The sequence below is a fragment of the Phasianus colchicus genome, chromosome 12 (assembly GCF_987193195.1).
Source record: "Phasianus colchicus chromosome 12, bPhaCol1.hap1.1, whole genome shotgun sequence".
NCBI classification, from domain to species: Eukaryota; Metazoa; Chordata; class Aves; order Galliformes; family Phasianidae; genus Phasianus; species Phasianus colchicus.
This window is the reverse complement of record NC_143447.1, coordinates 1,866,830-1,894,826: the sequence shown is the minus strand read 5'-3', so window position 1 is coordinate 1,894,826 and position 27,997 is coordinate 1,866,830. Positions and strand designations below refer to the sequence as shown.

Sequence of the window (27,997 nt, the reverse complement as noted above, 5' to 3'; positions counted from 1 at the left end):
AATGGCTGCCGCGAGCCGGGCCGACACCAGCCGTGCGTTTGGAGGAGGAGATGCTGCGGACCCACCCGGACCCAACCTGTGTATATAGCTGCTCCTTTGGGGATTTTTTTTGTGCTTTTCCCAGGAATTGCCATTTCCCAAAGGAATGTGTCCCCGAGCCCGAGCAGCAGGAGCAGGCAAGGCATGGGCTGTCGGGCTGATTTAGTTTGGGTTCATCTCAGTGTGAAGCTGCCTCTGTTCCACCCTGCCGAGCCCCCCATCTCGCGGCTTTCTTTGGGGTTTCCACACAGTGGGAATTGGCTGTGCGGGCTGACGTCTGTACCTCTGTCATTGTTGGTGTCTGTGTCGGCTGAAATAAAGCACAGTCCGGTGCAGTTCTTGCTTGGTGTGTCTCTGCTCCTGTCCCCATGGCGTCCCTCCGGTGTCCCCAGAGCACAATAGATAGCAGATGCTCTCTGTGATGCAATCCTTGGTCCGCAGCACGTGGTGCAACCACAGTGATCCCTTTGGAGCGGCTGCATCGCATCTCTCAACAGCTCATCCCTTCCCGTATGCCCACCACTCCCCGCAGCTCCATCCCATCCTCACATCCCCATCCCTCTGCCTTTACATCCTCTCCTCATGTCCCCTTCCCTGCACCCCCTCCCCGCAGCACTCAGCCCAGCAATGCGCTCCAAGAATTTCACACCACCACAACAGCTCACTTTCCTCTTTTTTTTTTTCTTTTTTTTGTTTGTTTGTTTGTTTGTATGTATTCCGTTGGTTTTTTTTGCTTCGGTTTCTCATCGATAAAAACGCCATCGCCACAAATGCGAGGAGGGACAGCCACCAGCAAGGAGTCAGGGATGGGATATAGAGGACAAGGGACCTGGCAGCCCGCTCCCCACTGCTCACCTATGTGCAGGGAGGAGCCGTTGCCCCACTGCCACCCGCCGGTGTCCCCACACATCAGCGCCCACTGCCAACCCCACGTGCCCATCCCTGTCCGGGGCCGTCGCTCAGCACCCGCAGCAGGGTCCCCGCTGTTCAGTTTGTGTACACCTGAGTCCCGATCACACGCATGATCTCCTTCTGGATTTTGGGGTCCTGAGTATTGATATTGGCGTCTCCCACTTGGCCGTCTTCGTACCTGGAAGGAAAAGTGTTAGCTGTGGCTACAGGGCGGGCGTGAGCGCAGAGATGGTGCTGGCACTCACACAAAGAAGAAGCGGGTGCAGACGTGGTCCGACACAGGGCAGACCCAGATGTTGCCGTGCTTCTGCAGGTCCTTGGAGGTGATGACTGCGGAGGGAAGGGGCACCATGTGGGGGTTGTCCCCGATGGGGACGTCACGCCAGCACACCCACCCCCATCAGCCCACCGCCCCATACGGCCCTGCACCTTCGCAAAGCGCGATGCAGTTCAGGTTACGGCTCTGGAGGAAGCGGGACTGGATGGAGCGGGTCTGCAGGGAGAGCAACTGGCGTCACCCCTGCCCGCTCCCAGCCCCAGCCCCGTGTCCCCGCCGCATCACCTGGGGGATGGTGTTCATCCGGTTGTACCTCTGCACCAGCTCATCCTTTGAAGGCATCCGGTGCTGCCCTTTCCCCATCCCTGCAGACAATGGCACAGCAGTCATTCCTGGCCCATGGGCACCTGGGTTGGGGACACGGCCACCACCGGGCAGCAGCACCCCAGGGTGACGCAGGGACAGTGGTGAGGACATGTGTTACAAGACACCCCAGTTATGGCCACACCAGGAGCTCCAGGTGTGCAGGCAAACCCAAACCCCTACAGTGGGAGCAGCGCCTTTTGGAGTCGGCACAAGGAAGAAGCAGCTGTCGCATCACCTTAAGGTCATTTTTTCAGGAAATGCCCATTCATTGTTTTTTTCCCTTAATAACCGAGCTGGTGTGTCAGAATGCCCCGATTTGCTGGGGAGAGGATGGTGTGGGAGAAGGATGCAGGATGTGGATGGGAGCATGTGGCCTCAGCATCCCAATACCATGCAGCTCCTCTGTGCCATCCCGATACCATGCAGGGAGCGGGACGGGAGCACAGGTGGGACCAGCGGAGCGGGCAGCCTCTTACCTGAGTATCCAAAGGAAATACTGGAGATGGGGCTCAGATAGATGCCCTTGCCATAGGCTGCTCCATGCAGCTTGCAGGAAAACACCGGGGTGAGCAACGCGGCACCCGCGGCAGCCTGGGCATGAGGCACGGCCACAGCATCCCTGGGGCTGCCCACATCCCTCCCCACCTGCCCAGATCCAGAACCGGCATCGGCGAGCGGTACCTGCAGCTTGGTGTAGGACGCGTTGACCAGCCCGTTGCGCAGAATGGAGTGCCAGTTCTCAATGTGAGAGCCACTGCAAGAGCCGGCGTCAGCCCCACGGCACCGGGCCCTGCAGCGCCCCACAGGATCCCGCCAACCCCCACTGCCCCACGGTTGCTCACTGGAAAGCGAAAGTGCTGCCGTAGAGCTTCTTGGCGGTGCGGAACCGGGCCTCCTTGGCCGGGGGGCTGCTCAGCAGGAGGAACTGGTGCGAGGTGTGCATGAACTTCAGCTGCTACCAGTGGAAAGGGCAGAGCAAAGGCAGCGCCGACGAGGAGAGAGGAGAGACAGACAGACAGACACAGATCATGCACGGCAGCCCCCAGCCCTGCACCCACCTCAGCACTTTTCAGATGCTTGGCCATGGCAGGAGGGCCAGGATTTCTAGGAGCTCACCCATTGCTTCCTGCAGCATCCTATTTCGTGTCCCAGAACTGCATCCCATAGTGCACACCCCACGTCCTCCACCCTATACCCCACAACCTGCATCCCATGCCCTTATACCTCCATGCCATACCTGTACATCCCTCCTCCAGCTTCCCATATTCCACATCCTCCATCCTCCATCTCACACTGTCAGTGCACAACCTGTAGCTACACCCATACTGCGCATCCCACCTCCCGTATCTTACACCCCACACCTTACATTGCACAGCTCGCATCCACACAGCTCTGGCCATGCCACTTACCCTGCTAAGAGGCAGCTTGACAATGTGGGATCTGTTGCTGGAGATGATCCTGTGCGAGCAGGAGAGAAGGAAGATGAGATAGAGTGGTCCCACCTCAGTCTCACTAGTCCCTAGATGCTTTTGACTCCATACCATCCCATCATATCCCATCCCATCCCATCCCATTGCATCCCATTCGACTGCATCTCATCCCACTGCATTACAATGCAACCCATCACATCCCACCCTAACACTACTGTGTTTGTTTTTGGACACCTCACTGCCAGAAAGACATTAAGGCCCTGCAGCATGTTCAGAGAAGGGCAACGGAGCTGTGAAGAGTCTGGAATGCAAGTGCTATGGAGAGCAGCTGAGGGAGCTGGGACGGATCAGCCTGGAGAAGAGGAGGCTCAGGGCAGAGCTTATTGTTTTCTACAACTCCCTGACAGGAGGTTGTGGCAAAGTGGGGGTTGGCCTCTGCTCCCAGGTAACAGCAATAGAATGAGAGGAAATGGCCTCAAGCTGTGCCAGAAGAGGTTCAGATTGGATATTAGGAAAAACTTCTTCTCAGAAAGAGTGGTCAGGCACTGTAACAGGAAGCTCAGGGAGGTGGTGGAGTCAATAACTCTGGAGGTGTTCAATAACTCTGGAGATATGGCACTGAGGGACATGGTCAGTGGGCACGGTGGGGTGGGTTGATGGTTGGACTAGATGATCTTAGTGAACTCTTCCAACCTTAATGATTCTTTGATTCTATTGTATCCCATCCCATCCCTTTAGCACCCTTGGTCTTACCACTGCAGAAGGGGATGTGCCAGCGGGTCCAGCTTGTCCATCTGCTTCTTGATCTCCAGATAGGAGCCCTGGCAGAGGCACAAGCACCACGAAAAACCATGTCACCAACCCACTAAGGATACAGGCACCAAAATCCCATGCAGACATCCAAAATGGTGCCAGGATGCAGAGCTAGGGCTTGCCACATACCTGGGTCATCTCCCGGATGGACATCACGCTGTCCAGCGCCTTCTGCAGCCGCTCGTAGTTCTTCTTCTGCACATGGGGCAGCAGTGGGGTGGCCATCAGAAAGGTGTCAGTGCCCAGTGCTGGGGCACACCACCCTGCTGCTTACCTTGGGGTTGAAGGCAAGTGTTTTGGGGTCGTTGGGGTCTACCACGGAGGGATAAGGCTCGAAGATGATGCTTTTGCGGGGGGACTCCAGCGCAGCGCGGCACATGGCCACCAGCAGGTCCACCACCTGGCCACCAAGATGGACATGGGGTCATCCCAGAGATTCCACCCTCGTGTCACCCACCTGTGTCACTCCCTGTGTACCTCAGCGCCTGTGGCCACTTCTTCTGCTGCACCAGACATCACGCCCAGGGTGTAGAAGGAGAAGACGCACAGCTCACGGGTGCACACAGACGGCTGCAGAGGGGACAGGCACTCAGTGACAGTGACACAGGGTGACACGCACACCCGCCTGTCCCCTAGCACTGCAGCACCTTGAGCATGGAGCCATTCTGGAAGACATGCTGCTCATCACACACCACGCAGTACTCGTTGAGCGTCGGGATGCGCTGCTCCGCGTACTTCATGATCTGTGGGTAAGGAACAGGGTCAGCCCCGTGGTGGTCCTGAGAGTGATAAAGGGACTGCAGGGACAGTGCCATGGGGTGCTCACCTGGACGAGGAAGCCATACTCCAGCGTGGGGACATTCTTACAGTGGCCACCAACCTGCGATGGAGCCGGAGCGGCGCCAGATGCATTACCCCTTTCCCACACCCCTCACACAACATCAGGATCTCCCGAGAGCCCTGGGGGCCCCAAGGATGCAGCCCTGATGCCACGTGGGAAGGGGAGGGAGAGCAAAGAGAGCCCCGAGCCGGGGTTGACACCCACCAGGATGTTGAAGGGAGCAACACCTGCCTGGGTGCTGGGGGTGTAGCCGAACACCTCCCCCTTGGGGTTCTTCACTGTGCAGGAGACGGAACGGTTCATCAGGCGGTTGACGCGCACTTCGGGAGCACCCAGCTTACCCTTCAGCACCGAGTCCGGGATGACAGGGAAGCTGGGCGACCTGTGGGCATGGGACCAAGGAGACACTTGTTACCATCACCCTCCCCGGAGGGCCATTTCCTTCCCAGCTCCTCTGTTCCTATACATTCAGCACTGAATTTCCACCTTCCTGCTTTTGGGGTTTTTGGAAGCTCCCGTTCTCATCAGCAAATGGGGGAAACAAGGCACTGGGGAAGGTGGGGACATCACTGGAACCTTACTTGGGGATGGGGGAGAAGATGCTGAGGCCAGCTCGGAACTTCTTGATGGTGCCACTCGTTTTGAACCAGCTGTGCCGCTTCTCCTGCTGGGTCTTCAGGAAGTCGTTGCTGAGATGCTTCCATTGCTGCGATGTGAACATGCCCAGGATCCTGGCAGAAAGGAGACATGGGTGCCCAGTTGGGTGCTTCAGCTGAGCAGATCTCCTGCTCCACCCCATGGAAACCCAGTGACCAGCCTCTCCTGGAGCTGTAGGGCCAGCAAGAGGACATGGCATGACAGGGACATGTGGCACTTGGCTGATCTGGAGATGAAGTTTGCTGTGAGAGGCAGTGGATACCCCATCCCTGGAGACAGCTAAGGTCAGGCTGGTGGGGGCTATGAGTCTAATGGAGATGTAGGTGTCCCTGTTCATTGCAGGGGGGTTGAACTGCTGGCCTTTAAGGGCCTCTTCCAACTCAAATGATTCTATGATTCTACGAAAAGTGACCTGCCCCTCCCCACCAGCCCGCAGCATTTCAATTCTTACTTCTTCAGCTGCAGCCCCAGCCCGAAGCCCTCCTTGTTGGATGGCTGGAAGACCTCGATGGACGGTTCTGTGGGCACAGAACTGCTGGTCAGCACAGTGCTCACAGCCACACAGGCACACCCTGACTGCCCATCCCCACTCACCGGGGCCATCGAGGTACTGGGAGAGGGAAAAGCGCAGGCGCAGGACGATGGGCTCTGTCCGAAGCACCTTCCAGGCTGTTGCCACCTCCTCCTGCCCAGAGACAGCCATGGAGACATCAAGTTGGATGTGGGGACCCGAGTGCCACCCCACTGGATCCCCCTTGCACCATGGGGACTCACATCGAGAAAGCTGATGTTCACATGGAGGTCGATGTCCACGTCATCGATGGTCCCATACTCCCTGCAATGACACGTGGCACGGTGGCAGGAGTGAGTCTTGGTCCTGGGGGTGCCACCACCGGGTGACAAGGCATTGTCACAGCCAGGTGCCCTGGGAAGTCACAGCACAGGCACACCCACCTGACGGACACGGCATTCTCGCTGTAGATCTCCTTCACGGCCTCGATGTCGGCATCCAGCTGTGGGTGTCGGTACAGGTCGGCGGCACAGGTTCCCTGCAACAGCACCGTCACAGCCAGTGTCCCCACAGCCTCACAGAGGGGACAAGGAACCTCGATCCCCCCTGTGGCACCTGTTCCCCCAGTGGCTTTACCTGTACCCCATAGAGGAACTCCTCGGACTCATTGTCCCCATCGGAGTCATCGTCCGTCCAGTACTGGCCCTTGAGGTCCTGTGGGAAGAGGGTTAGCAGGGAGAATTTGGGGAAGACTGTTTTGGGGGAATTTGTTGGGGTGGGCTGGGGGCAGATTGAGAAGTTGGAAAGGGAGACTGGAGGGGAAGAAGGATGGGAATTAGGTTTTGGGGTGTTGGGTTTGAGGTGTGGGTTTGCAGGGCACAAAATGAGGGGATGCATTGAGACTGCTTTGGGGGTTGTGGGTTTGTGGGACAGATTTAAAAGTATAGGTTTGGGGGCAGGTCTGTGGATGTACATTTGGGGGTGCAGGTTGGGAGGTAGCAAGTTGGGGGTGCAGACTGAGGAGTATAGGTCCATGTGGGGAGAGCAGGTTTGCAGGACAGATTTGGGCCTGCAGGATTCTAAGGGCAAGTCTGGGGGTAGATTTGGGAGAGCTGGTTTTGGAGTGCAGGAAGGAGGGCAGATTGAGAACTGCAGATTTGAGGTAGCAGATTGGTGGGGTGCAATTTAAGGGTACAGAAAGGAGGAAGGCTTGGGGGTGCAGATTTGGGGTGTGGGTTTAGAGGTGCATATTTAGGGGCATTTTCTGAGGGGTAGATGTGCAGGGTGTAGATTAGGGGGTGCATGTTTAGAAGTTTGGGTTGGGGGTTAGATTTTTGGGTCCAAGTTTTTGAGATAAAGGTTTGAGGTGCGATTTTGGGGTCCAGGTTATGGGGCTACAGATTTGCAGGGTGCAGGTTTAGGGGTGCAGATCAAGGAGCAGATTGAGAGGACTAGGTTTTAGGGATGCAGATTGAACGGTTCAAGTTTTGACAGTGTAGATATGGGGTACAGATTTGGGGTCCAGGTTGTGGGTAAAGATGTGGGGTATGGGTACTTGGGATGCAAGTTTAGGGGTGTAGATTGAGAGGTGCAGGTCTGGGGTGCAATTGGGAGCTGTACATTTGGGGTGCAGATTTGGGGTGCAAGTTTTGGAGGTGCATGTTTGGGGTGCAGGTTGAGGAGGCAGACTGGGTGATGTAGGTTTAGGGGAGGAAGTTTAGGGGTGCAGGTCTGAGGAGTGGGTTTGGAGTGCAGATTTAGGGCAGAAGGTTTGGGGTGCAGATTGAGAGGTGCAGGTTTAGGGGTGCAAGTTCTGGAGGTGCAGGTTTGGGATTCAGGTTTGCAGGTCTGTATTACGGGGGAAAGGTTTGGGGTGCAGGTGAAGAGTGCAGGATTGGGAACACAGGTTCTGAAGGTGCAGGTTTGCAGGATGCCAGTTCAGGGGTGCAGGCTTGCAGGTTGCAGGTTTCTTGGTGCAGATTGAGGGTGCAGATTGGGAGATGCAGGATTAGGGATGCAGGTTCTGGAGGTGAAGATTTGCACGGTGCAGGCTTAGGGGTGCAGGTTTGGGATGCAGGTTGAGGGGGCAGAATGAGATGCAGGTTCTGGAAGTGCAGGTTGGTAGGGTGCAGGTCTCTTGGTGCAGACTGAGGGTGCAGATTGGGAGGTGCAGCTTTGGGGTGCAGGTTTAGGGCACAGGATTAGGGATGCAGGTTTGGGGTGAAGGTTTAGAGGTGCAGGTTTGGGATGCAGGTTTGGGATGAAAGTTAAGTGGTGCGGGTTTGGGACGCGGGTTGAGGGGGCAGAATGAGAGATGCAGGTTCTGGAGGTGCAGGTCTGTAGGGTGCAGGTCTCTTGGTGCAGATTGAGGATGCAGATTAGGAGGTGCAGCTTTGGGGTGCAGGCTTAGGGCGCAGGATTAGGGATGCAGGTTCTGGAGGCGAAGGTTTGCAGGGTGCAGGTTTAGGAGTGCAGGTTAAAGACGCGGGTTGGGGGGGCAGAACGAGAGACGCGGGTTCCGGAGGTGCGGGTGCACCGGGCGCAGGTTCAGATGCTCAGACCGAGCGGTGCGGGTTGGGGTGCAGGCCGGGGGGCGCCCAGTTGCCCCGCGAGGAGCCCACGAGCCATGGGACGGCTCAGCTCCCCCAGCCCCTCCCTCCTCCACCCGCGGGGTCCCGGTGTTCCCGAGGCGCGCACGCGGACCCCGGCCCCGCCGTTCTCCCCTCAGTGCCACCGACCGCGGCGCGGCCTGCGCGCGAGGCCCGGCCCCAGCGCCGCCCGCAGGCCCCACGGCAGAGGCGGCCCGGCGCCCCCCCGTCCCCGCGGCCGTCCCCGGCCCTCACCATCTCAGCGCTGCCCGCGGCCTGGCCCCGTCCCTGCCGCCTCCATGCCGCCGGGCGGGCGGGCGGCCATCGGGCCTTGACGTCAGGGCCCCGCGCCTCCGTCGCCCGGCAACGCCGCCCGGGCGGTGACGTCACCGCGGGGACCCCGGCCCCGAGCCCCGAGCCGCGCCTCGAGCGGGGCCGGCGGATGGCGGCGGGCAGCGGACCGCCGCGGCCACACGTTGGGACCCGTGGGCTCCGCTCGGCGCCCCCGGACGTCCTTAGCGCAGGCTCTCCGCCGTGGTGCTCGTGGCCCCGTGCCGTGTCCCCACGCGGCGGCTCCGCGCCGGGTCCCTGCATCCCCGCTCGATGTCCCCCGCACGGTCCCCATGAGCCCGCTTGCGGTCCCTGCGGCCTCACGGTGGGTCTCTGCACTTCTCTCTCATTGTCCCGTGGTCCCTCACAGTCCCTCATGGTCCCCGTGGCCCCATGTTGTGTCCCACGTGGCCTCCCATTGGGTCCCTGCAGTCCTTGCTCATTGTCCCCAACATAGGGTCCTGCGGTCCCTCGCAGCCCGTCATGGCCCCCGTGGCCCCATGTTGTGCCTCCATGGCCCTCACTCACTGCCCTCAGTACAGGGTCCCCAGGCCCCATGCTGGGTCCCCACGGTCCCCCATGGCTTCACATCAGGTCCCTGCGCTCCTCACTCAGCGTTGCCAGCATAGGGTCCCTCATGGTTCCTATGATCCCGTGTTGGTCCCCATGGCCTTACATTGGGTGCCCCGTGGCCCTACACTCAGGCCTCATGGTCTCTGCTCAGTGTCCCAGATGTCCTTAGCATAGAGTCTCCATAGTCCCCCACGGTGCTCATGGCCACACGCGGGGCCCCATGGTTCCCATGGCCTCACATTAGGTCCCTGCAGTCCTCACTCAGTGTTCCCAGCACAGGGTCCCCATGGCCCCCCATGGTCCCATGTTGGGTCCCCATGGTCCCAACTCAGTGTCTCCAGTGTCCCCAGCACAGCTTCACATGGATGTGGCACTGGGTGCCCACCTTGGGTGCCACATCACTGTCACAAGGATCCCAAGAGGACCTCAATAAAGAGTCCCTCCTCATGGTGCTGGCACATTGTCCCCAGTGTCCTCAGCAGAATCCCCATGCAGAACATCCAGGTGGGGTCCCCCAATGCCCTCAGCAGTGTCCCCGTGGTCCCAGCACAGGGTTCACACATTGCTGGCACGACATCCCCATAATTCCATCACAGTGCTCTCATGTCCTCATCTCTCTCTCCCATTTTTGGGATGACCTGGGAACACCTCACCCCATGCCACCCAGAGCCACTGACAAGACGGCTTCTGACAAGTTTGGGCACCCAGGTCTGCTCTGTAACTCAAGACACCTATTTTTGTCCCCAAGTGTCTATTTCTGTCCCCAGACCACAGGGCTGGCAACAGGGGGATGGCACGTCTCCCCCTGCACCTCCACCTTCCGTGGGATGTCATGGCGTTGGGGGGGCTATGCGTGACGAAGCCACGTGGGTGCATTGACCTTTTCTCCCTGGGACACCTGTTTTGTCCCCCAAACTTGGGGACAACCCCAATGACACATGGGGGACAACGTGGGGTGGCTCAGGGGCCAGCAGGAGCCGCTTCACGGCGTCCTTCGGCCGTCCGGCATCCCTGCAGGTACCGTGGGCAAGGGGCGAGGGTGGGAGAGCGGATGGGAGCGGAGCCTTTAAGACAGCGCGGCCCCTTTAAGAGCAGCGCGGTCCCTTTAAGAGCAGCGCGGTCCCTTTAAGGCCCCGGCCACTCTTCCCCCGCGTGCGCTCAGGCTGTGCCACCCTCTGATTGGCTGCGCTGCGCGTGAGAGTCGCATCGCTTCCTCCGCAGCTTGCGCGTCCGCCGAAAAAAAGAGTCCCGGCCGTTCGCCTCGTTGCGCAGTAGGCGGAGGGATCCGCGGGGCGGTGCTTCGGCCGGGATCACCTTGGCGGCGCGGCGGGGAGGCGTGCAGAGCGGCGGCGGCGCTCAGGCAGAACGGGCTCGGGGCGCTGAGGCGGTGGCAGCACCAGGAGGTAACGGCGGCCTCCGGCTCTGCACAGGGAGGGCGTTGAAGGAGGGCGGCGAGCGGGCGGCTGAGGCCGCCGTCATCGTCGCCGGACCCGACGTTCAGGCGGGAGTGTTACGTTCAGGGCAGGGCGCTGAGGCCACGCCGGGGGGACGGGGGGCTTCACGCGGTTGGGGTAACGGCGGCGCTGGAGGAGGAAGGGAGGGAAGGGTGGACGGTGGGTGGGTGCCCGCAGCGCTCCGCCCGCCCGGGCTGAGTCAGCCGTCGGCGCCGTGGCCACGTGCTGGGGCCCCGCTCGGCTCTTCCCGAGGCTCCCTGCTTTCCCAGCCTTGGGGTTCCGTTCATCCCCGCGTGGCCGCCTGCCCCTCCCCCCGCCCCGCCGCGGGCTTTGAAGCGCTCGGGGTGCGTGAATGGCGCTTTTGTTAGCGAACGGCCGTCGAAGCGGCGAAGCGGCGTGCAAAGCCCGCTTCGTGCCGCTCCGGGTCCGCACTGCGCTCCTTGGGGAGCGGGTGGTGCGCAGGGCCGGGTTCGGCCACCCTGCCGTCCCGGGGACGGCTCCAGAGCACGTGCTGGCACCGGGCCGGTGGGGAGGGGGGGGGAGGAAGGGAGGGTTGGTGGTAGCCGGAGAACCGCACTCCAACGTAGAGCCGAAACCACCGCCGTCAGCACGCGGCTCCGCTCCCGGAGCACCGCTCGAGCGGTTGCGGGTCGTGGAGGAGCGGCCGCGCACCTCGCCGTGCCCCGGGGCTGAGTGCCGCCACCACGTGCCGCCCCGTGCGGCCAGGGGGGGGGAGGGGGCGGCGCCGCGCTGTGCGGGTCCGCACGTACGGCATGGGCTGCTGCGGCGCGCCCTGCGGGGCTTCCTGCCGTCAGGCTCCGAAGCTCGGAGCTCTGATCGCTGCCGCTGTGCGGCGAAGCTGTCCGTCCTGTGCCGGCGCAGCCCGCTGCGCGGCGAGGGTGGAAGGTGCGCACGCTCCAACTGTGCTCTCTCGATAAGTTTGTCGCCTGTGCTTCGTTTCTTTAATTGAAGCCTGCTCCGCGCCCTTGTCCTCTAGGAAGGGCGGACGCCGCATTACAACACGCGGTGAAGGTGCCCGACGCTCATCCCCCGCCCGCTGGCTCAGCGGCCCATCCCGGCCGGCCCCACGAGGGCTGCCTTTGGGAGGCCATCTTGCAGTTGCATAAGGCTGCGGCGCAACCTCCCGCAGTCGGAGTCATCCTCCCCTCCCTGCGAGGGGGGCTGCCGTGTTGGCAGCCCGCTGTGCGCCCGGCTCCGTGGGTGTGGATGGCGGTGGGGCTGCGCCTCCTTCCTGCCCCGGGGCGCAGCCGGGATGCCGCAGCCCGAGGTTCCGTGCTGCAACTCGCACTGAGTCACCCCGCTGCTCAGCCCGGCCCGCTGCCTTCCAACGGTTCTGCCTTTCTGGAACGTTCAGCGGCCGGGGAAGCACCGGCCATCTTGAGCGTGCCCTGCCTGAAATGGGGCGATACCTTGGGGATTTAAGAGTTACGCCCCGAGAAAGTAAAGCAGCTTTGTGTGAGGAATCAGGCTTTGCAAGGTATTACTCCCCCCCCCCCCCCCCCCACACACACCCCCTTCCTAGCTGAGCTCAGAGTGCCTTCAGGTGTTCCTGAGAAGCTGATTTAAAAAACAAAAAGTGGGAAATGCCAGACATTCCTCTTATGGTTATAAAACCGCCCCTTTGAGCATCCTTGCAAATGGGATGCAGGAGGAAGCACAGGAACGTGGGGCTCCCTGCAGCCCAGCAGATGGTGGCTGGGATTTTTTTTATTCTGCTGCTGTGTCTCTTCTGTCCCCCCTGAGCAAGGTCACAGCATCGCCGTGTTGCTGCGTCTCTTATCTCCTGCTGAAGAATCTCGGGGGATTCTGACTCAAAGCAATTTAACTCTCCTCCCTTTTTATACAATCATAAAGCCTTCAGGGCTTGGAAATCACACTTACAAATGACTTGAGTGGGTGGGGAGTTTTCACGAGGAGGAAGCTGTCTCCAAAGCAGGCAGGCTGAGCTCCTGCCCAGCGTTCAGGGAGCATATGAGTCTCACTCAGTGCTTGTCTCTTCCCAGACTCTGTTCCCCACAGCCCTGTGATGCCTTTTACTGCTCTTTGCAGAGGCAGTTTCCCGGCAGAGGCCTTTTGCACTATCCAGCAGGTGCTCCAGGATGCACCAGCAGATGTTAGAGGGCTGAAACACCGTGTTCAGGTCTGAGCAGCGGGCATCCCCGTAATAAGGCGCCTTTGTTGAGGCTTTTATGTGGGCAGGCTTTCTTGTACTGACTCGAGTGAATCAGCAGCTTCTGGCAGGGCTGAGGTGAAGGACGCCTGCCAGGACAAATTATGGTTTTTGCTGGCCCGTCTTTGCGCTCCATTTCGCGCGGCGATGAGGCGATGGTGAGTCAGGGCTGCCTGCGAGAGGATCGGCACGTAGGTGGGGGGAGCGGCTGGCGGGGGACCTCCGTGCTCACGCTGTTCCCTTCTGCTCGGCACAGCTTTAGTGGAGCTGCTGGTTTATTAATGCCCTGTGCAGCTGGAGGTGCAGCATGCACGGTGAGCTCTGTTTTTGTGGCAGATGGAGCCCGGCCCTGCATGGCTCAGTGTGCTGATGGTGTACTGAGGGTGAGCAGCCCCCCTCCCCTTGGGGAACAATGCACTCGAGGTGGTGGCAGCAGCACACCAAGAAGCTGAGCCTTGCCCAGGCACAAAGTCCTGTCTCATCTGGATGTAAATGCAGAAGGAAGGTGTGCAGGGAGGAGAGGACAAGCATGTCTTAGCTGCATTGCTGCTAAAGAACAAAATTCCCAGTGGGGGTCCTCCCATTGCATCACTCAACTGTGGGCTTCACTTCAGCTTTCTCAAGTGCTCAGGACCTTCCATGCCGCTTTGGGGATGCTTTCATCTCGTGGAGGCAAGCATGGAGTTTCTTACCCCCAGAAACAGCCAGTCTTAAGCCCTGTGGACTCTTCCTGCCCCCTGCAAATGCATGGGCTGCGGTAGACTGCGTGGTCTCTTCATCTGGAAGAGGGCCCTTGAGGACGTTCGAGGATTCTTTAGTCTTATTTGCATCGTCTGCCCCGGTGTTGCGTTCAATCAACTCAAGTCTGATTATCTGTGCGGGCTTAAAGGCCGGGTTAAGCCTAGGTGCACTTGGTGTGCTGAGGTGTGTCCTCGCGTGCAGCACGCCTGCAGTCACGCCAGCAGCCGGCCGCCCGGTCCCCAGGCTGTGGCAGAGATGGGCTGAGAGCGGGCAGGCAGCGGGCAGCGCGCTGCCTGTGCACTGAAGCGCTTGAATTTTGTTGCGTTGTGTAGCTGCAGGGGAAGACTGGCAATGAAGAGAAGCTATGAAGGGAACTTCTGCATAGAAGGCAGGTGAGCTTTGGGTGGTGTCCATGGGGGATGACATTTAAATAGAAGTGTGTCTTGCCTGTATCTAAGACTCTCAAGTAGGAACATAACGATAGTGTGACCCAGTAGCAGCTTTCTTGTTACCTCCATATTCATCACGTGGGTGTGTTGGTGTCTCTGCATGGGGAGTGAGCAGGAGTGATCCCTAAACCTGGCACTATTTTCTTCTCTTGCAGACACCGAACTCCAGTAACCATGTCGAAGCACCACGATGCAGGGACCGCTTTCATCCAGACCCAGCAGCTGCACGCTGCCATGGCAGACACCTTTCTGGAGCACATGTGCCGCCTGGACATTGACTCTGAGCCGACCATTGCCAGAAACACCGGCATCATCTGCACCATCGGTACGTGGCTCCCAGATCCCAGGGAACTGTGGTTCACATTAGGCTGTGAATGCCTGCGTTGGTGAAACTCATTGTGGGAATGTGGGATGCCTTCAGCCTTCATCTGTTGCCAAGGCTGTGCCTGTCTGTTGAAACAACACAACTTTCCCATGCCTGCCTGCCTGCCCACTTTTATTGGTAGGAGTAAATCCAGTGATGTCTGAACTGGTTGGGTTCAAGTGTGCTCCCAAAGTCAAGTTAAGACAAAGGAGCTGCTTTCGTGTTGAGCAAGTCTGTATCCACTGTGTCTCAGTTATCTTTTCCACATGAAACAGCCTGACGTTTGTGGGTTATCTCATTATTTGTAGCAGGTTAATATTCAAACTGTTTCCTCCTTTTAGGCCCAGCCTCTCGTGCTGTGGACAAGCTGAAGGAAATGATTAAATCTGGAATGAATGTTGCCCGCCTCAACTTCTCGCATGGCACCCACGAGGTAAGGGTGGGAGTGGGGCTGACACTGCCCCAAACTTCAGACTGCTCATCCCTCCCTTCCCTTCTGCAAGAGGAGACCAAGGGCAATCTAGCTCGCTCCAGAGCAGCTGTGGTAGTGTAGGAAGACAAAACTTTAGCTTTATGTCTGGAGGAAGTGTGCCAGCTGTAAATACCAAGCCTGTGACACTCTGATAACATTTCAGTGCTTTCTGGAAGCAGCTTGAGTTGTTTCCACACCCTTTTCTGCACCTACCTCTGCCTGGGAGCCAGGTAGCTGATATCTGAGTTCCTTCACTTCTTCCCCACTCTCATGGGGAAGTGAACTCGCATCTGCTTTAGGGTTTGGCTGCTTCTGAGTTAGCTGTGTACCTCTGCAGGAGTACACAACTATCAGTTGTTCACCCTGCTTTGCTGTTAGAGGTTCTGCAAGCGGTCAGTGAATAACCTTCTCTCAAAAGATAGGTCACCTGAAGTAATGACTGTGTGCATTTGAAAGAATTGAGCTGCTGGACTTGCCTGGCTAGCCAGCTGCTCAGGTTATGTTCCCAGTAGTCGTGAGGCCAGCAGCTTGTCACTTGGGGGGCAATAAACCTCTAAGAGGAAGGTCAGAAGAAATCAACACTGCTTGTGATGGACAAGCCCTTTTTGCTATAAATAGACGAGATCCTCAGCAACACTGCAGGAGTAAAGGATCCCATTCCAGGTTGCCCCGAATGCCACCCTTAGCGTTGGGACTGAGTTCTTACGCTGGCTGCCCTCCCACTTTCAAAATGTCAAACTGTAACCAAATGACAGCTGTCGGTGGCTTTACTTAGTGAACTGCGAGCCCTGAGGTGCGTAACAGCTCGACCTCTCACCCTCATGGCCTTTAAAGGCCACAGGGCACTGTAGAAATCAAAAGGTCTGGTGTTTAGATGTGCACCACCGTTGGACCGTGACTGAATTAGCCTGTGGTACCAGCAGTGTGCAGGCTGCAGCTGACCAAAATTCAAAGGTAGAAAGGGCTGTATGGACTGGTTTCAATCCTCAGTGGTCGTGTGCTGCTACCAGCCAGGAGGCTCAGCAGGGAGGTGGTGGCCAAGCTTGAACCTTCGTAGTTGTCTTAGCACAGTGCTGTGGTTGGTGTGCTTGTTCACTGAGGTGGAGGACAGGGAATGTGGCTTGGCTTTGGGTGAAGTGCAGCCCAGTTGCATATTTGGTTTAGATGGAGGGTAGGTGATTGCAGCAAAACCAACTGCTGTCTCCTGCCCAGTTTGACTGCCAGCTGTAACCAGGCAGTCTGAGTTTCTGTCTGGTTCATCAAGCACTCCATTGTCCTCTACAGTTACTTGAAGTTTTCACATGCTGTGCATATTTCAGTTCCAGTGTTCATCCGAAGACATGTAACAGGGCTCAAGTTAGTAGCTTGCAACCAGGTGCTAGACCTTGAAGCTCTTTCATGGAGGAAGTCTGCTTTTGCTTCAGCCCCAGTCAGCATTCCTGTCACGTGTAATTCTTGAGGAAGTCTCCCTAGGAGCTGGTCATTGATCTGTATCAAGTAATAAAACATCCCAGGTGACTGGGCACAGATAAGCCCCGTGGCTCTACTCAGGCATGTTTCCTGTGCTGCCTGATACAGCTGGGATATGTGGAAGGACCAGGTGCCTCCTCAGTCTCTACTTGTGCACTTGATCAGTAAAGTTAATTTTTTCTGCTCTTGAGAGTTAGCTGTGTTGTATTTCTGGCTGAGGGCATGCACAGACCAACCTGAGCACAGCTTGCTGCAGCTGCACCTTCCAGATCCCAAGGCAGGTGATGTGAGGGCAGCCAGGTGATCCAGGCTGCACACTGTCAGCCCGTGCCACAGGGAGGGGAAAGGGCATTTCTTATCTTCAGGAGCCTGCCAAGCATTGCGTAACTCTGTCAAGCTTATCTCTAGTGTTGTTTAAACTAGATAGCAACCTGACTTGATGATCATATGAAGCTTGTTTGAGATGATTGGGATGGGAATTTCCCTGTGAAACTGTCCCAAAATTGGCAGTACTAACAAAATCTCTTGCACACATGGAAGGGTTTTGGAGCGTGGTGTGCAGAGACAGAGCCTTGAACTTCTGGCTGCGGTTGCTTTAGCTCTCAAAATTAAATGCAAATACGTAAAGGGATAATGTCCTCTAAGTAAATCCCTTATCCCTAGCAGAGATCTGAGTCAGAATTGTGAAAGTGTCCTCCCATATGCCTCACTGCAAAGTTCTTGCTTTAGTTGTGTCTGTGAGACTGATAGTGGGGGATGAGGTCGAAAGGCTCTGGGGGCAGTGTGGCACCTTCACTTTCAAGCTCTGAGGGGAAGAGGACTGCAGCTATGTACAGCTGTCCCTTAACAGTGATGCTTTCTTGCTGTTCAGTCCTTCCTCACATGGAGTCCTCCAGCTGCTGATATTTTATCATGCCTGAGTAGTGTTTGGGCTGTGTAGCACAAGCAGTGGAGTAGAAGTGGGTTGAGAGTTTCCCCTTTCCTTTCCTTTCCAGTATCATGAGGGCACAATTAAGAACGTGCGAGAGGCTACAGAGAGCTTTGCCTCTGACCCAATCACCTACAGACCTGTGGCTATTGCACTGGACACCAAGGGACCTGAAATCCGAACTGGACTCATCAAGGGAGTAAGTTGTTCCTTTTTTTTTACCCCCACCTTTTCCAATGCCTGAGACTAGATAATGTTCTCATGGCCTGCTTTTCCCAAACAAGGATTATCTAATGAGAACAAATAACTGTGTACATTGTCTGGCACTTGTACCAAGAGTCTGCACAAACTGCTGCAAGCTGGGAGGCAGCTGGGTGCTTGTTTTTTTCATGTTTTTTTTTCTGAAATACTTGTTTTGACATGCAGAGTGGCACAGCAGAGGTGGAGCTCAAGAAGGGATCAGCTCTCAAAGTGACCCTGGACAATGCCTTCATGGAGAACTGTGATGAGCATGTGCTGTGGGTGGACTACAAGAATCTCATCAAAGTTGTAGATGTGGGCAGCAAAATCTATGTAGATGATGGTCTCATTTCCCTGCTGGTTAAGGAGAAAGGTGTGTAGCAACCCTCACAGGATTTGCTAGCTCTCCTTGTTCATTATTCTCTAAGAATCTTTGTGATTTCCTTCCCTCCAGAATGGTTCTTTAAGTTCTGCATTAAAGAAATGAGCACTGAGATCTAAGACTTAATGCTGCTGTGAGATGTTAAAGTTTAAAAAAAAAAAAAAAAAAAGTTGCTCAGCTTGAGGTAATTTGCTTGAGCTGGCATTCAGAAGTCATCCAAAACCCCCTCTTACAGATGAATATGTGGGGGACATGCATATGCCTATTTAACTATGTTAATTCATTCTTCCTACTCAGAGTTGAGCAAATTTTACAACATAAACCCCTGTGTTTTATGGTTAGAAACTGAACTAGCTTTACTGGTAGTGCAAGGGGAAGTTAATTTCCCAGCGTTTCCTTCATGGTGGTTCAAAAATCTGCTCTAGCCTAGAGGTATCTCCTGTTACCCCAGAGCATGCGGGGAGGTGTAAGTGAGGTGCTTAGATATTATGGGATGCCCACGTGCTTTTTCTTTGAGTGAAGCAGCCCCATTCTCCTGCATGGGGGCAAAAAGGGGCATCTTTCTCTAAAGCAGCACAGAGGTTTTGTACTGTGCTCCTATGGGTACGTTACAAGCTCATGTGTTATGGGAGTCCAAGGACAGCAGTGTTGTGCTTCTGTTGTGATTGCTGTAAACAATGTGGTTCTCAGGCAGCTTTGGCAGGAGGGGGTGTGGGAGCTGGTGGTGGGGAGTGCGCCCTGCTGTGCTCTGACTGTGGGAACACATCTGTTTCAGGCAAGGACTTTGTCATGACTGAGGTTGAGAACGGTGGCATGCTTGGTAGCAAGAAGGGAGTGAACCTCCCTGGTGCTGCAGTTGACCTGCCTGCAGTCTCAGAGAAGGACATTCAGGACCTGAAATTCGGTGTGGAGCAGAACGTGGACATGGTGTTTGCTTCCTTCATCCGCAAAGCTGCTGATGTCCATGCTGTCAGGCAGGTGCTAGGGGAAAAGGGAAAGCACATCAAGATCATCAGCAAGATTGAGAATCACGAGGGCGTGCGCAGGTGAGCTTTGCATGAGTGACACTGCAAGTCCATCACACTATAGCAGCAGAAGGACATGGCCATTTCATGTTGTAACTCTTCAGAAATGCACATCACTCTTTTAGTGAGTGTGAGTTCAGACTTGCTCTGGATGCAAACTGGTGAGCTAATGCATGGAATCACCAAGTTTGTGACAAACTATTAGACTGAAATGTCTCAGATAAACTCTTGCTCCTCTTAATCTGTTTATATATAGCTTAAGAAACTGTCCTTTGGCTTAACCTTGTTTTCCTTCCTCCTACTGTGGTATTACAGAGTACCATAATGGCACCTGGAAGATCAGTGTGCTGATGGGGTGTCATCAGGCTCTAGAGTGATGCCTTCTTTCAGAAAAGGGAGGACAGCAGAAGGTCTACCCTCACAACAAAGGCTATAACAAATCTCATCTCTTGTTGTCAGGTTTGATGAGATCATGGAGGCCAGCGATGGCATTATGGTGGCCCGTGGTGACCTGGGTATTGAGATCCCTGCTGAAAAAGTCTTCCTCGCACAGAAGATGATGATTGGGCGCTGCAACAGGGCTGGCAAACCCATCATTTGTGCCACTCAGGTGCTCAGAACACAAAGCTACCTTGTATAACTGCTGCTGGGTGTTTGTGGGTCTGGCAGGGTGTCAGCAGCTGTCCTTGCGTTCTGCATAGAGTCTGGGGGCAGGTCCTTGATAGCATTTCTTAGCAGGTGAGAAGCAAGAGCCAAGAGGTGTTGCAGTAGCTGAACAGCTTGTCTTCAGGCAATTCAGGGATTTGGAGTCTTCCCCATCAAGACCTGGCTGCTGAAGGCTCTACCCCTTAAAACCTTATACTACGTGAGCCTTTTGGGCTGTGACCAAACAAATTTTGGGGAAAAATAATCTGCGCTTTGCATCTTAGAGCTGCACATTTCTGTCTAACAGAAGGATTGCTCTGAGTTGCTGTGTCCCAGGTCTTTTGAAAGTTGCACTCATTCTGCTGCATTAGAAGGAACTGAAAAAGCAGTGTGATCTATGATGATTACCTCGGGAGCTGCAAGTGAAGGGAGGAGGCTGACGCTCTGCAGCTTTAGTACAGATCACAAGCAGGCAGTCCTCAGGCACTGGCAGGGCTGACTTCCTAGCAGTACTTGCTCTGGGCACAGACTGTGGAAGTGTGTGCCACTGTGAGGGTAGTGCAGATTGATTCTAGGCAGTCATTAGATGAGATTCTGGGTGTACCAGCCTCATGTTCCCAACCAGAACAGCACGTTAGTAGCAACCTCAGAAATGGACAGGAGCATACACTGCAATGAATCAACTAGTTGAGTTCCTTGATCCAAGCCCTGGTGCTGAGAAGTTGAATTGAAAAGTGAGAATACAGTATGGTGCTGTGTGAGTTAAATCCCTTAGAAGTAAGTGTAGAGTGGGAAGAAAATGTGTTGGTTTTTTTTTTTTTTCTTTGCTTTACCATGCATTAGTTTGTTAGGGAGCAGGCCCCTCTTGGCTCTGTAACTACAGGAGAATGTCTCTCCCTACTACCAGGAGTCAGGTTGTATCCTGACTTGTACTTTACATGTGTATCGAGGTGCCTTAGTGGAAAAACAGCTGCTTCTTCCAGCTGTATCCTGACTCTTCTGGACTCATTTATTTGCAGATGTTGGAAAGCATGATCAAGAAACCTCGCCCAACCCGTGCTGAGGGCAGTGATGTTGCCAATGCAGTTCTGGATGGAGCAGACTGCATCATGCTGTCTGGGGAGACCGCCAAGGGAGACTATCCGCTGGAGGCTGTGCGCATGCAGCACGCTGTGAGTAGCCATCCTGGTGCAAGTGGCAGTGCTCTGCCTTCCATCCGAGCCCACACCTGGAGATGTAAATGCCTGGTGCTAGGTGGCAGCACCTAGTGGCATAAAGCAGCAGTTGTTTGGTTCGTTCTCCCACCATTGTTTGCTTTATTTAGCGTGGCCCTGAGGGTCTGGAACCTTGCATTGAATGCTGCATGCTTCTGTCAGGTGGAGCTGAGAGCTGCATTGCAGTGCTCAGAGATCTAAAACTTCAATTGAACCACCTTCATTTTGATTTTAGGCCGAGGTAAAGGCTTTTTGGCTGCTACCTTGGTATGAATTTCTTTGAATGCCTTGTGCATTTTAGTATTTAAAATACCTTAAACTTGCCCAGGGTCAGGAAGCTGCTTGTTAAGCAGTGTATCTCTAGATAACAAAAAGTGTTAGCTGACTCCTCAAGGTTGTGGGGGGAAGGAGGGGCTGGGAGGGGGTGGGGAAGGAGGCTTGAGGTGTTGCATCCAGCAGCTGATGCATTTGGTGGTGGCGGATGTTTGTTGCACGAGTGCTGACAGCACCATGTTTTTACATGCCTGAACTGCCAGAAAGCTCTGCTCTGCTTCACGTTAACCCAGCTTGTGTTTCAGTTCATCAAAAATCCTGATGCCAGGCATCTAGAAGTACTGGCTTTCCCCACTAGCTAGGGCTGTGAACCATGATAGTTTCACCTGCAGTTCGGGTGATACAGATGCTAGCACTGAGCTAGTGTTTCTGTTTGCAGTGCATTATCTAAACATCTTTTATCTGGTCAGTATGGAGTGCTGTTTTCTCACGTGGCAAATAAAACATGATGTTAACTACTGGGCAGTGACTGCTGGCTTACAAGCTGAATTCTAACTGTGAGCTCAAAAAGTTCTTCGTTAGTCTTTCAACCCTATGTGGAGGGCTAGATTTCCTACCAAGATTTGGAAACTTACTGCCATGAATGTTGCAATTCTGGCCTGAAAGCTTAGTTAGGTACAGCACAAACTGTCTGAGTATGTGGCTCTGTACCCCCCTGCATATGCTTCCCTCTTTCTGCAGGGCTGGGGATAATGGTGCTCCTTCTGCCAGGCCCACAGAGATGAACTGAAAGTTTTTATCTGCTCTGCAGAGGAGCAAATCCAGATTTATCTTTAATGAGTAGGCATGGGCAGCCAGGTCATCAGCAGAACTGAGAATGAGCAGGGCCTGCACCCTTTGCACCACTGAAATGGCTTAACCTCTTTCTCCCAGAGTTTTGCTGGGTTGCTGTGTGGTTTCACAAAGCAATCACTTTCCAGTGAGCTTTGCAGTGAGCTTTCTGTTTCCCGACTGGCATCTCTGCAGTAAAAATAAATAAATAAAAGGTGCTTGGAGTTGGGCAGCAAGTTTCCAAAGGTTGGGCAGACTGTTTCCTACTTCTTGAAATGGGCTTCCTTCTACCTCCAGTTGATGATCTACAGTTGTCAAATGCTGACACAGCCCTTCTGTCTAACAGGACCAGTGTGCATAGCTCTTCCACTTCCTTTCCTCTCCCTTCCACCCTGTAGTCTCTACCCTCATGCTAACTACAAACACTTAAACTATTTCCGTGCAAGTAAAGCTGGCTGTGATGTGCAGTGAAGAATTGCTGTGCCCTTCTGCAGCCATTGTCAGAGCAGGCACTTGAGCACACAAGAGTCACACTCTGATCCTTGTCGGTGGAGAAGTAGCCTTCCCACTAAACTCAGGTTCACTTTGCATGTAGTACAAAGCTACCTGCACCTGGCCTAGGAGCTGAAGGTGTGCTGCCTGCCTGCTGGTGCCTGCGGTATCTTCAGGTAGAGATGGTTACTCCATATTCTGTTTGACCTAACAGTAAGTGTGAAGCCAGCAGAAACAAAACTGAGTGCTTTAGGATTGGTGCGTTGGCTCTGGACTCGTGTTCCTGTCTGTCACGTGTCCTGTTATATTTAGGCATAAGACACTTAACTGCTTTGGCTTAAACTGTTATCTGTGGAAGAGGGATAATTCCAGCATCATGAAAAATAATCCATTAGTACCCGAGTAGTAAAATTTTTATTGAAAAGGGGATCCAAGTGCAAAGCTTCTATGACAACGGCACTACAGTTTTTGCTTTAATATCAGCTTGTTGTGCATTGTGTGGCAGCTGTTCAGCTTTGGGAGTAAGAGGGTGAAGTGTCCTTGAGAAGATCAGCCTTTACATGTTTTTCTAGTCTCTGCAAGCTTTCTTTATCAGGTTGTCAAGGGCAAGTGCAGCCTTTTGAGATGGGAATTGTCTCTTAATGTGAGCGATTCTCACGCTACTGGGATGAATAAATGATGTTGCATGTGCTTAGGCTGTGACCAGGAGGCCTTTAATTGTGCACCTCTGGCCTGTCTGAGCCTGGCATAAATTCCTCACTGTGTGTGGTGAGACTGCCCTGTAAGGAAGGCTTGCTTCTGCTTTTTCCTCTGTTTCTGAAAGAGAGGTTGGTACAGCACTTGGAGGTGAAACTTCTTTGGCTCTTAGTTGAACTGGGTGAAGCTAGGAGGCAGCACATCTCCCTTTCCAGGGAAGAACTACCAGGAAGTGACATAAGCAGCCACAAGAAAGAGTGGTCTGAGGGGTTATGCTGTAATCCCTGAAAAGCAAACAGCATTTGGTTGCTCTGAGAAGCTGCTCCTGAATACAGCAAGAGTGCTGCCATGAAGACACCTGCCAGCTGGGTGGTGTGGGGCAGGCAGTGCAGCTGTGCTGTGACATGCAGCATTGCACCTGAGAGCCAAAGAGTGTTTCGCAGCCTGACCTTTAGTATCTCCTGCATGCATTACTATGACAATTAAGCAAATTAACGTGATCTCATGTTACTCTGGTCTACCTTTCCTTCTTTTCTTTCCTCTTTTCTTCTCTGCCCTTCTTCCTCGGGCCTGCAGATTGCTCGTGAGGCTGAGGCCGCAATGTTCCATCGTCAGCAGTTTGAAGAAATCTTACGCCACAGTGTACATCACAGGGACCCCGCTGATGCCATGGCAGCAGGCGCGGTGGAGGCCTCCTTTAAATGCTTAGCAGCAGCTCTGATAGTTATGACCGAGTCCGGCAGGTAGGGCTCAGAGAGGGGAGAGGCTTAGGCTATGTAAGGTAACTGATGCTTGTTCCCAGCATGCGGGTTAGGTATGTGCTGCGTGCCGGTCATTGCGTGAGTGAGAGACCACGCTTAACATTGCAGGCATTCAGCAAGCAGCGTGCAGCTCTGGTATCCGCAGGGCAGGGCCGCAGGTAGGTGGGAGCAGAGCAAGAGTGCCTGGCAGTTGGGCATGAATGGCAATTGAGTGTGGGCCCAGCAGGGCGAGGTGCCTCCGACTGGTGAGAAAAACTTGGAGGATCAAATTGCTTGTTCGTTAAGGTGGTGCTGAAGCCAATTTTGGCTCATTGGCAACTCTTCTGAAAGCCAGAAGCTGGCAGCAGCTGTGTGACACCTCTGTGACAGAGCACCTCACCCTTCCCTGTGCTGAGTGACTGACACGAGTGTTGTCTTCCCGAACGCGTGTCGCTCTTGTAGATCGCCCGTGAGGCGGAGGCCGCCATCTTTCACAGGCAGCTGTTTGAGGAGCTGCGTCGCCTGACCCCCCTGAACTGCGATCCCACCGAGGCTGCTGCCGTTGGCGCTGTGGAAGCGTCCTTCAAGTGCTGCAGCGGGGCCATTATTGTCCTCACCAAGTCTGGAAGGTAGGAGGTCGCAGGTTCCCTCGGCTCCGTGACCGAGTTGGGGAAAGGAGACCCGCACAGAGTGCCTTGAAATAAAGCTGTAGCAGCGGAGCCCGGGTTCTGGCAGCGACGACTCCTTGGGAGGTGGCAGACATCTCAAACATCTGCACATACGCAGCACCAGGTTCCCGAGCCTGCCAGCGTGGCATCGGCACCAGGCCCTGCCTCTTCCTGCTCTGCACAGCACCTCTGCCAGCATTGCTGGCTGGAAGAGTGGAGGGGAAACGTAAACTGCTGCAGCTTCTTAGCAACAAGTCCTCAAGTTAGCAGTAGAGTTAAAAGTTCAGCAGATGCAGAATCTTTTCCTTTCAATCAAGGCTTTGTCCTCTTGAAGGAGATATAGTTTGGCTGCTACCTTGCTGAACCTTCTGGGCACCAACCCAGCTCCCCTAAGCACAAGAGGGGTGAAGAGAGAATGCTTAATCAGAATTGTCAGGTAGGAGAAATGAATGCATTGCAAGTTCTTACAAGCTTCCCAAAGCCTGCCTGTGAGTAGTCCTGCAGAAGAAGCAGGCATCCAGATTCCTGTGCTGCTGGTGAGCTCAGCACCATGGCTGCAAGTGAGGCAGTAATGCAGACTGAAGCTGTGTAGGGAGGGATTTCTGACCATCTGTGCTGTTACACTGCTCTTCCTGTTGGGTGAGAGTGAAGCACAGGGCTGCAGCCTGGCTGTGAGCAGCTTTTCATCTAGAGGAGCAACGCTCAAAGCGTGTTGGACCATAAGTCTTATCAAGCTGCTTTCTAGAAGAGAAGCTGACTATCTTACATGGAGCTGGCAGCAGAACTAGTGCTGCAGTGGAAACATGACCGTGTGCATGCTGGGCATGGCCCACCTCAAGAACCCTTCAGTGAACCCTTTACCTAAACTTACAGCTTAGAGTGATTTGAAGCAGCCACTTTGCAGAGACGAGGAGCAACTACACGAGCACAGTTCTGGATACCCTTCTAAGGTTTCTTTGTGAAAGGTTCCAGTCTTACACTTGACCTTTTTGGAAAAATTTGAACTCTGGTATTTGAATATTTTTAGCTGTGGATTCTGTTACAGCCTTGGAGTACCTGTGTCTGTTAGAGCTGCTGGGCACTGTGGGGAGGATTGTCTGAGAGCTGGCACGTGTGAATGGGGGCTTTTGAACCAGGTTCTTGCTAAGCGTGGCTCCTGAAAACAAGGTTTGCAAAAGCTAGCAAAGCTGCTGGCATGTGTGTCAGAAAGATGGAGCTGTAAATGGCATGGCTGTGCAGCTTTTATTTTATTTTTTGGCTTCTAGAAGCAGAACCCAAGGGAGGGGAGGCTGTAGTTGCCACCCTGTGCTTGCTGCCTGCTGTATGGAGGCTCTGGTGTTCCTGGTTGCTGCATGTGGGTGTCAGCCTCCTTCAGAGCAACCTGGTGCTCCCCACACTCAGACCAGATGAAGGCATTTGCTTCAGTATTGCTTCCAGCAGTGCATCTCCTTCTGGGGGGGCTGGGATGAACACATGGGATTAAATGTTGGTCGCTCCTCTGAGACTTGAACCATCAGTGAGCCTGTGGTCAGACCCAATTATGGGGGTGACTGCCTTTCCCTGACATGGATTCTGCCCTCTGCAAGCATCCTCACAGTGCTGCTAACTGATACAGGCTTGTTCCACCTCGTGAGGTGGGGGTTGACAAGAACAGTGGAAACTTGCAGGGACCCTGCTGAGATGCCAAGGAGAGCTTGCAGAGGACAGAATAGATGGCAGCTAGCCACCTTCACATAGCAACAGAGACAAATAAATGCTTGTGTTTGAGGCTGAAGCGTGCAGATGGCACTCTGAAACCCAGGGGTGCAACAGTCTCCCCCACAAGACCTGTTGGGCTCTGTTGCCTTCCGGTGTTGCTCAGCCCCACTGCTAAATTGAGAAATGAGTGTTGAGCTCTGCTGGTAGAACTTGGCTCTTGCCAGCATCCCCTGGTATCAAGCTGGCACGCTTCCACAAGTGGCAGAGCTCTCCGGGATGAGGGGCAGAGCCTGTGCTGCAGGCAGGGGTGCACCTCTGCTTGTGCCTGGGCCTCACTCTGTGCCTCTTTTCCCTCTTGCAGGTCTGCACACCTGGTGTCCCGGTACCGCCCGCGGGCTCCTATCATCGCTGTCACCCGCAATGACCAAACCGCGCGCCAGGCACACCTGTACCGCGGCGTCTTCCCCGTGCTGTGCAAGCAGCCGGCCCACGATGCCTGGGCGGAGGATGTGGATCTCCGTGTGAACCTGGGCATGAATGTCGGTGAGTGCTGTGCTCCTGCCTTGGGGCTGCAGCAGGACCCGCAGCAGTGTCGGTGCTGCTGTTGGGATGTGGGGGACCACGGTTGCATAAGTGCACCGCATCTAATGGGGAAATGGGACGGTGGTTTCGTCACGGCAGCCTTGAAATAGCTGCCACCAGGAAACCAGGTTTGCTTTAATAAGCAAGAGAAGGGGGGGTGAGGAGGCCTGAGTGCTGACGCTTTCTCCTTTTTTCCCAGGCAAAGCCCGTGGATTCTTCAAGACCGGGGACCTGGTGATCGTGCTGACAGGCTGGCGCCCTGGCTCCGGCTACACCAACACCATGAGGGTGGTGCCTGTGCCATGAGCTGCCGGCACCCCCCCTTCCACCCCCGCGCCCCTTCCCCGTGCATTAGGCCTGCAGTCGCTTGCGATGTTCTCCTCGTCCCTAGCGTGGATTTAGGTTGCTCAACACCACCGAGTGCAGCAGCGGGGGAAGAGACCTTAAATCACTCAGAATACTTGAAGTGTGTAGTTGTTTCCAGCCCTCTCTCCCTGTAGTTAGCCATGTCAGAGCGGGGCCCTGTGCTCCCCATGTCCCCCTAGCTTAGCACTGTCCTCAGGGTGTGGCTGTGCCTCTCCTTGCCCCGGCTGTGGGGTGATGGGGAAGGAGTAGGCATTTGTGGTAAACGGTTCTGCTGCTGCACACCGCAGCTCCCCAGGTTGGTGCCCTCTGTCCCTGAGGGGTTATGGGTTGTCCCCTCGGGGCTTACACTCCAAAGGTGTGCTCCATGGTTCCTACAAGAAACCCAAACCAGAGTGCTGCTCGTTGTGCCCCTGGGTGCAGGTGGAGTCCTGCGGTTGTTGGGGTGCAGGATGGGTGGGGGACGCACGCTTCATCTCCATGCAGCCACCTGCCCTTATATGGTGTCTGTCTGTGTTGTCGCCTTTCCTGAGAGCGTTCCTTCTGTCTGGGCGCCCTGTTTGCTCCGGTGGGTGTATGGGGTTGTGGAGCACCACTGTGCACGTTAATAAAGAGCTGAGCACCCCTGCCCGCGGTCTCTTGTGCTGCTGCTGCGCGACGCCGGGGTCGCGTGTGGGGGTGGGGCGGCGGGGGTCACCACCATGGGCACCCGGAAAGGGGACGCGGGCACTTTAAGAGGCGG

The 27,997-nt window shown here is 55.1% G+C and overlaps 2 protein-coding genes across 17 annotated transcripts; one reads left to right on the top strand and one right to left on the bottom strand.

Annotated features, from left to right (window-relative positions):
* Positions 1 to 700: 700 nt before the first annotated feature.
* PARP6 (poly(ADP-ribose) polymerase family member 6) lies at positions 701 to 9,170 on the bottom strand. Of its 12 annotated transcripts, none has more exons than XM_031616233.2 (22): positions 8,690 to 9,161; positions 6,483 to 6,560; positions 6,290 to 6,384; positions 6,110 to 6,170; positions 5,930 to 6,020; positions 5,787 to 5,853; positions 5,260 to 5,409; positions 4,910 to 5,060; positions 4,664 to 4,717; positions 4,485 to 4,580; positions 4,315 to 4,407; positions 4,112 to 4,237; positions 3,967 to 4,032; positions 3,778 to 3,845; positions 3,004 to 3,052; positions 2,437 to 2,549; positions 2,276 to 2,348; positions 2,071 to 2,185; positions 1,514 to 1,593; positions 1,381 to 1,444; positions 1,197 to 1,281; positions 701 to 1,129 (listed from the first exon to the last, which is right to left on the bottom strand). In XM_031616233.2, the coding sequence occupies exons 1-22, from the start codon at positions 9,140 to 9,142 to the stop codon at positions 1,027 to 1,029; spliced, it is 2,331 nt and encodes a 776-aa protein (XP_031472093.2). In that variant the 5' UTR covers positions 9,143 to 9,161; the 3' UTR covers positions 701 to 1,026. The 12 variants fall into 12 exon arrangements, 11 of the variants coding, with proteins under 11 accessions (XP_031472093.2, XP_031472098.2, XP_031472092.2 ...); XM_031616238.2 differs by having other exon boundaries at positions 2,071 to 2,140; positions 2,437 to 2,546; positions 8,690 to 9,160; XM_031616232.2 differs by having other exon boundaries at positions 2,437 to 2,546; positions 4,883 to 5,060; positions 8,690 to 9,159.
* A 942-nt stretch (positions 9,171 to 10,112) lies between these two features.
* On the top strand, positions 10,113 to 27,883 carry PKM (pyruvate kinase M1/2). Of its 5 annotated transcripts, none has more exons than XM_090148616.1 (11): positions 10,113 to 10,354; positions 14,328 to 14,497; positions 14,878 to 14,969; positions 17,474 to 17,605; positions 17,833 to 18,019; positions 18,804 to 19,074; positions 19,513 to 19,663; positions 20,718 to 20,870; positions 24,407 to 24,573; positions 26,672 to 26,853; positions 27,092 to 27,883. In XM_090148616.1, the coding sequence occupies exons 1-11, from the start codon at positions 10,128 to 10,130 to the stop codon at positions 27,196 to 27,198; spliced, it is 1,839 nt and encodes a 612-aa protein (XP_090004742.1). In that variant the 5' UTR covers positions 10,113 to 10,127; the 3' UTR covers positions 27,199 to 27,883. The 5 variants fall into 5 exon arrangements, with proteins under 5 accessions (XP_090004742.1, XP_090004741.1, XP_090004743.1 ...); XM_090148615.1 differs by lacking the exon at positions 24,407 to 24,573 and adding an exon at positions 23,781 to 23,947; XM_090148617.1 differs by lacking the exons at positions 10,113 to 10,354; positions 24,407 to 24,573 and adding exons at positions 10,581 to 10,740; positions 23,781 to 23,947.
* The last annotated feature ends 114 nt before the right edge of the window (positions 27,884 to 27,997 follow it).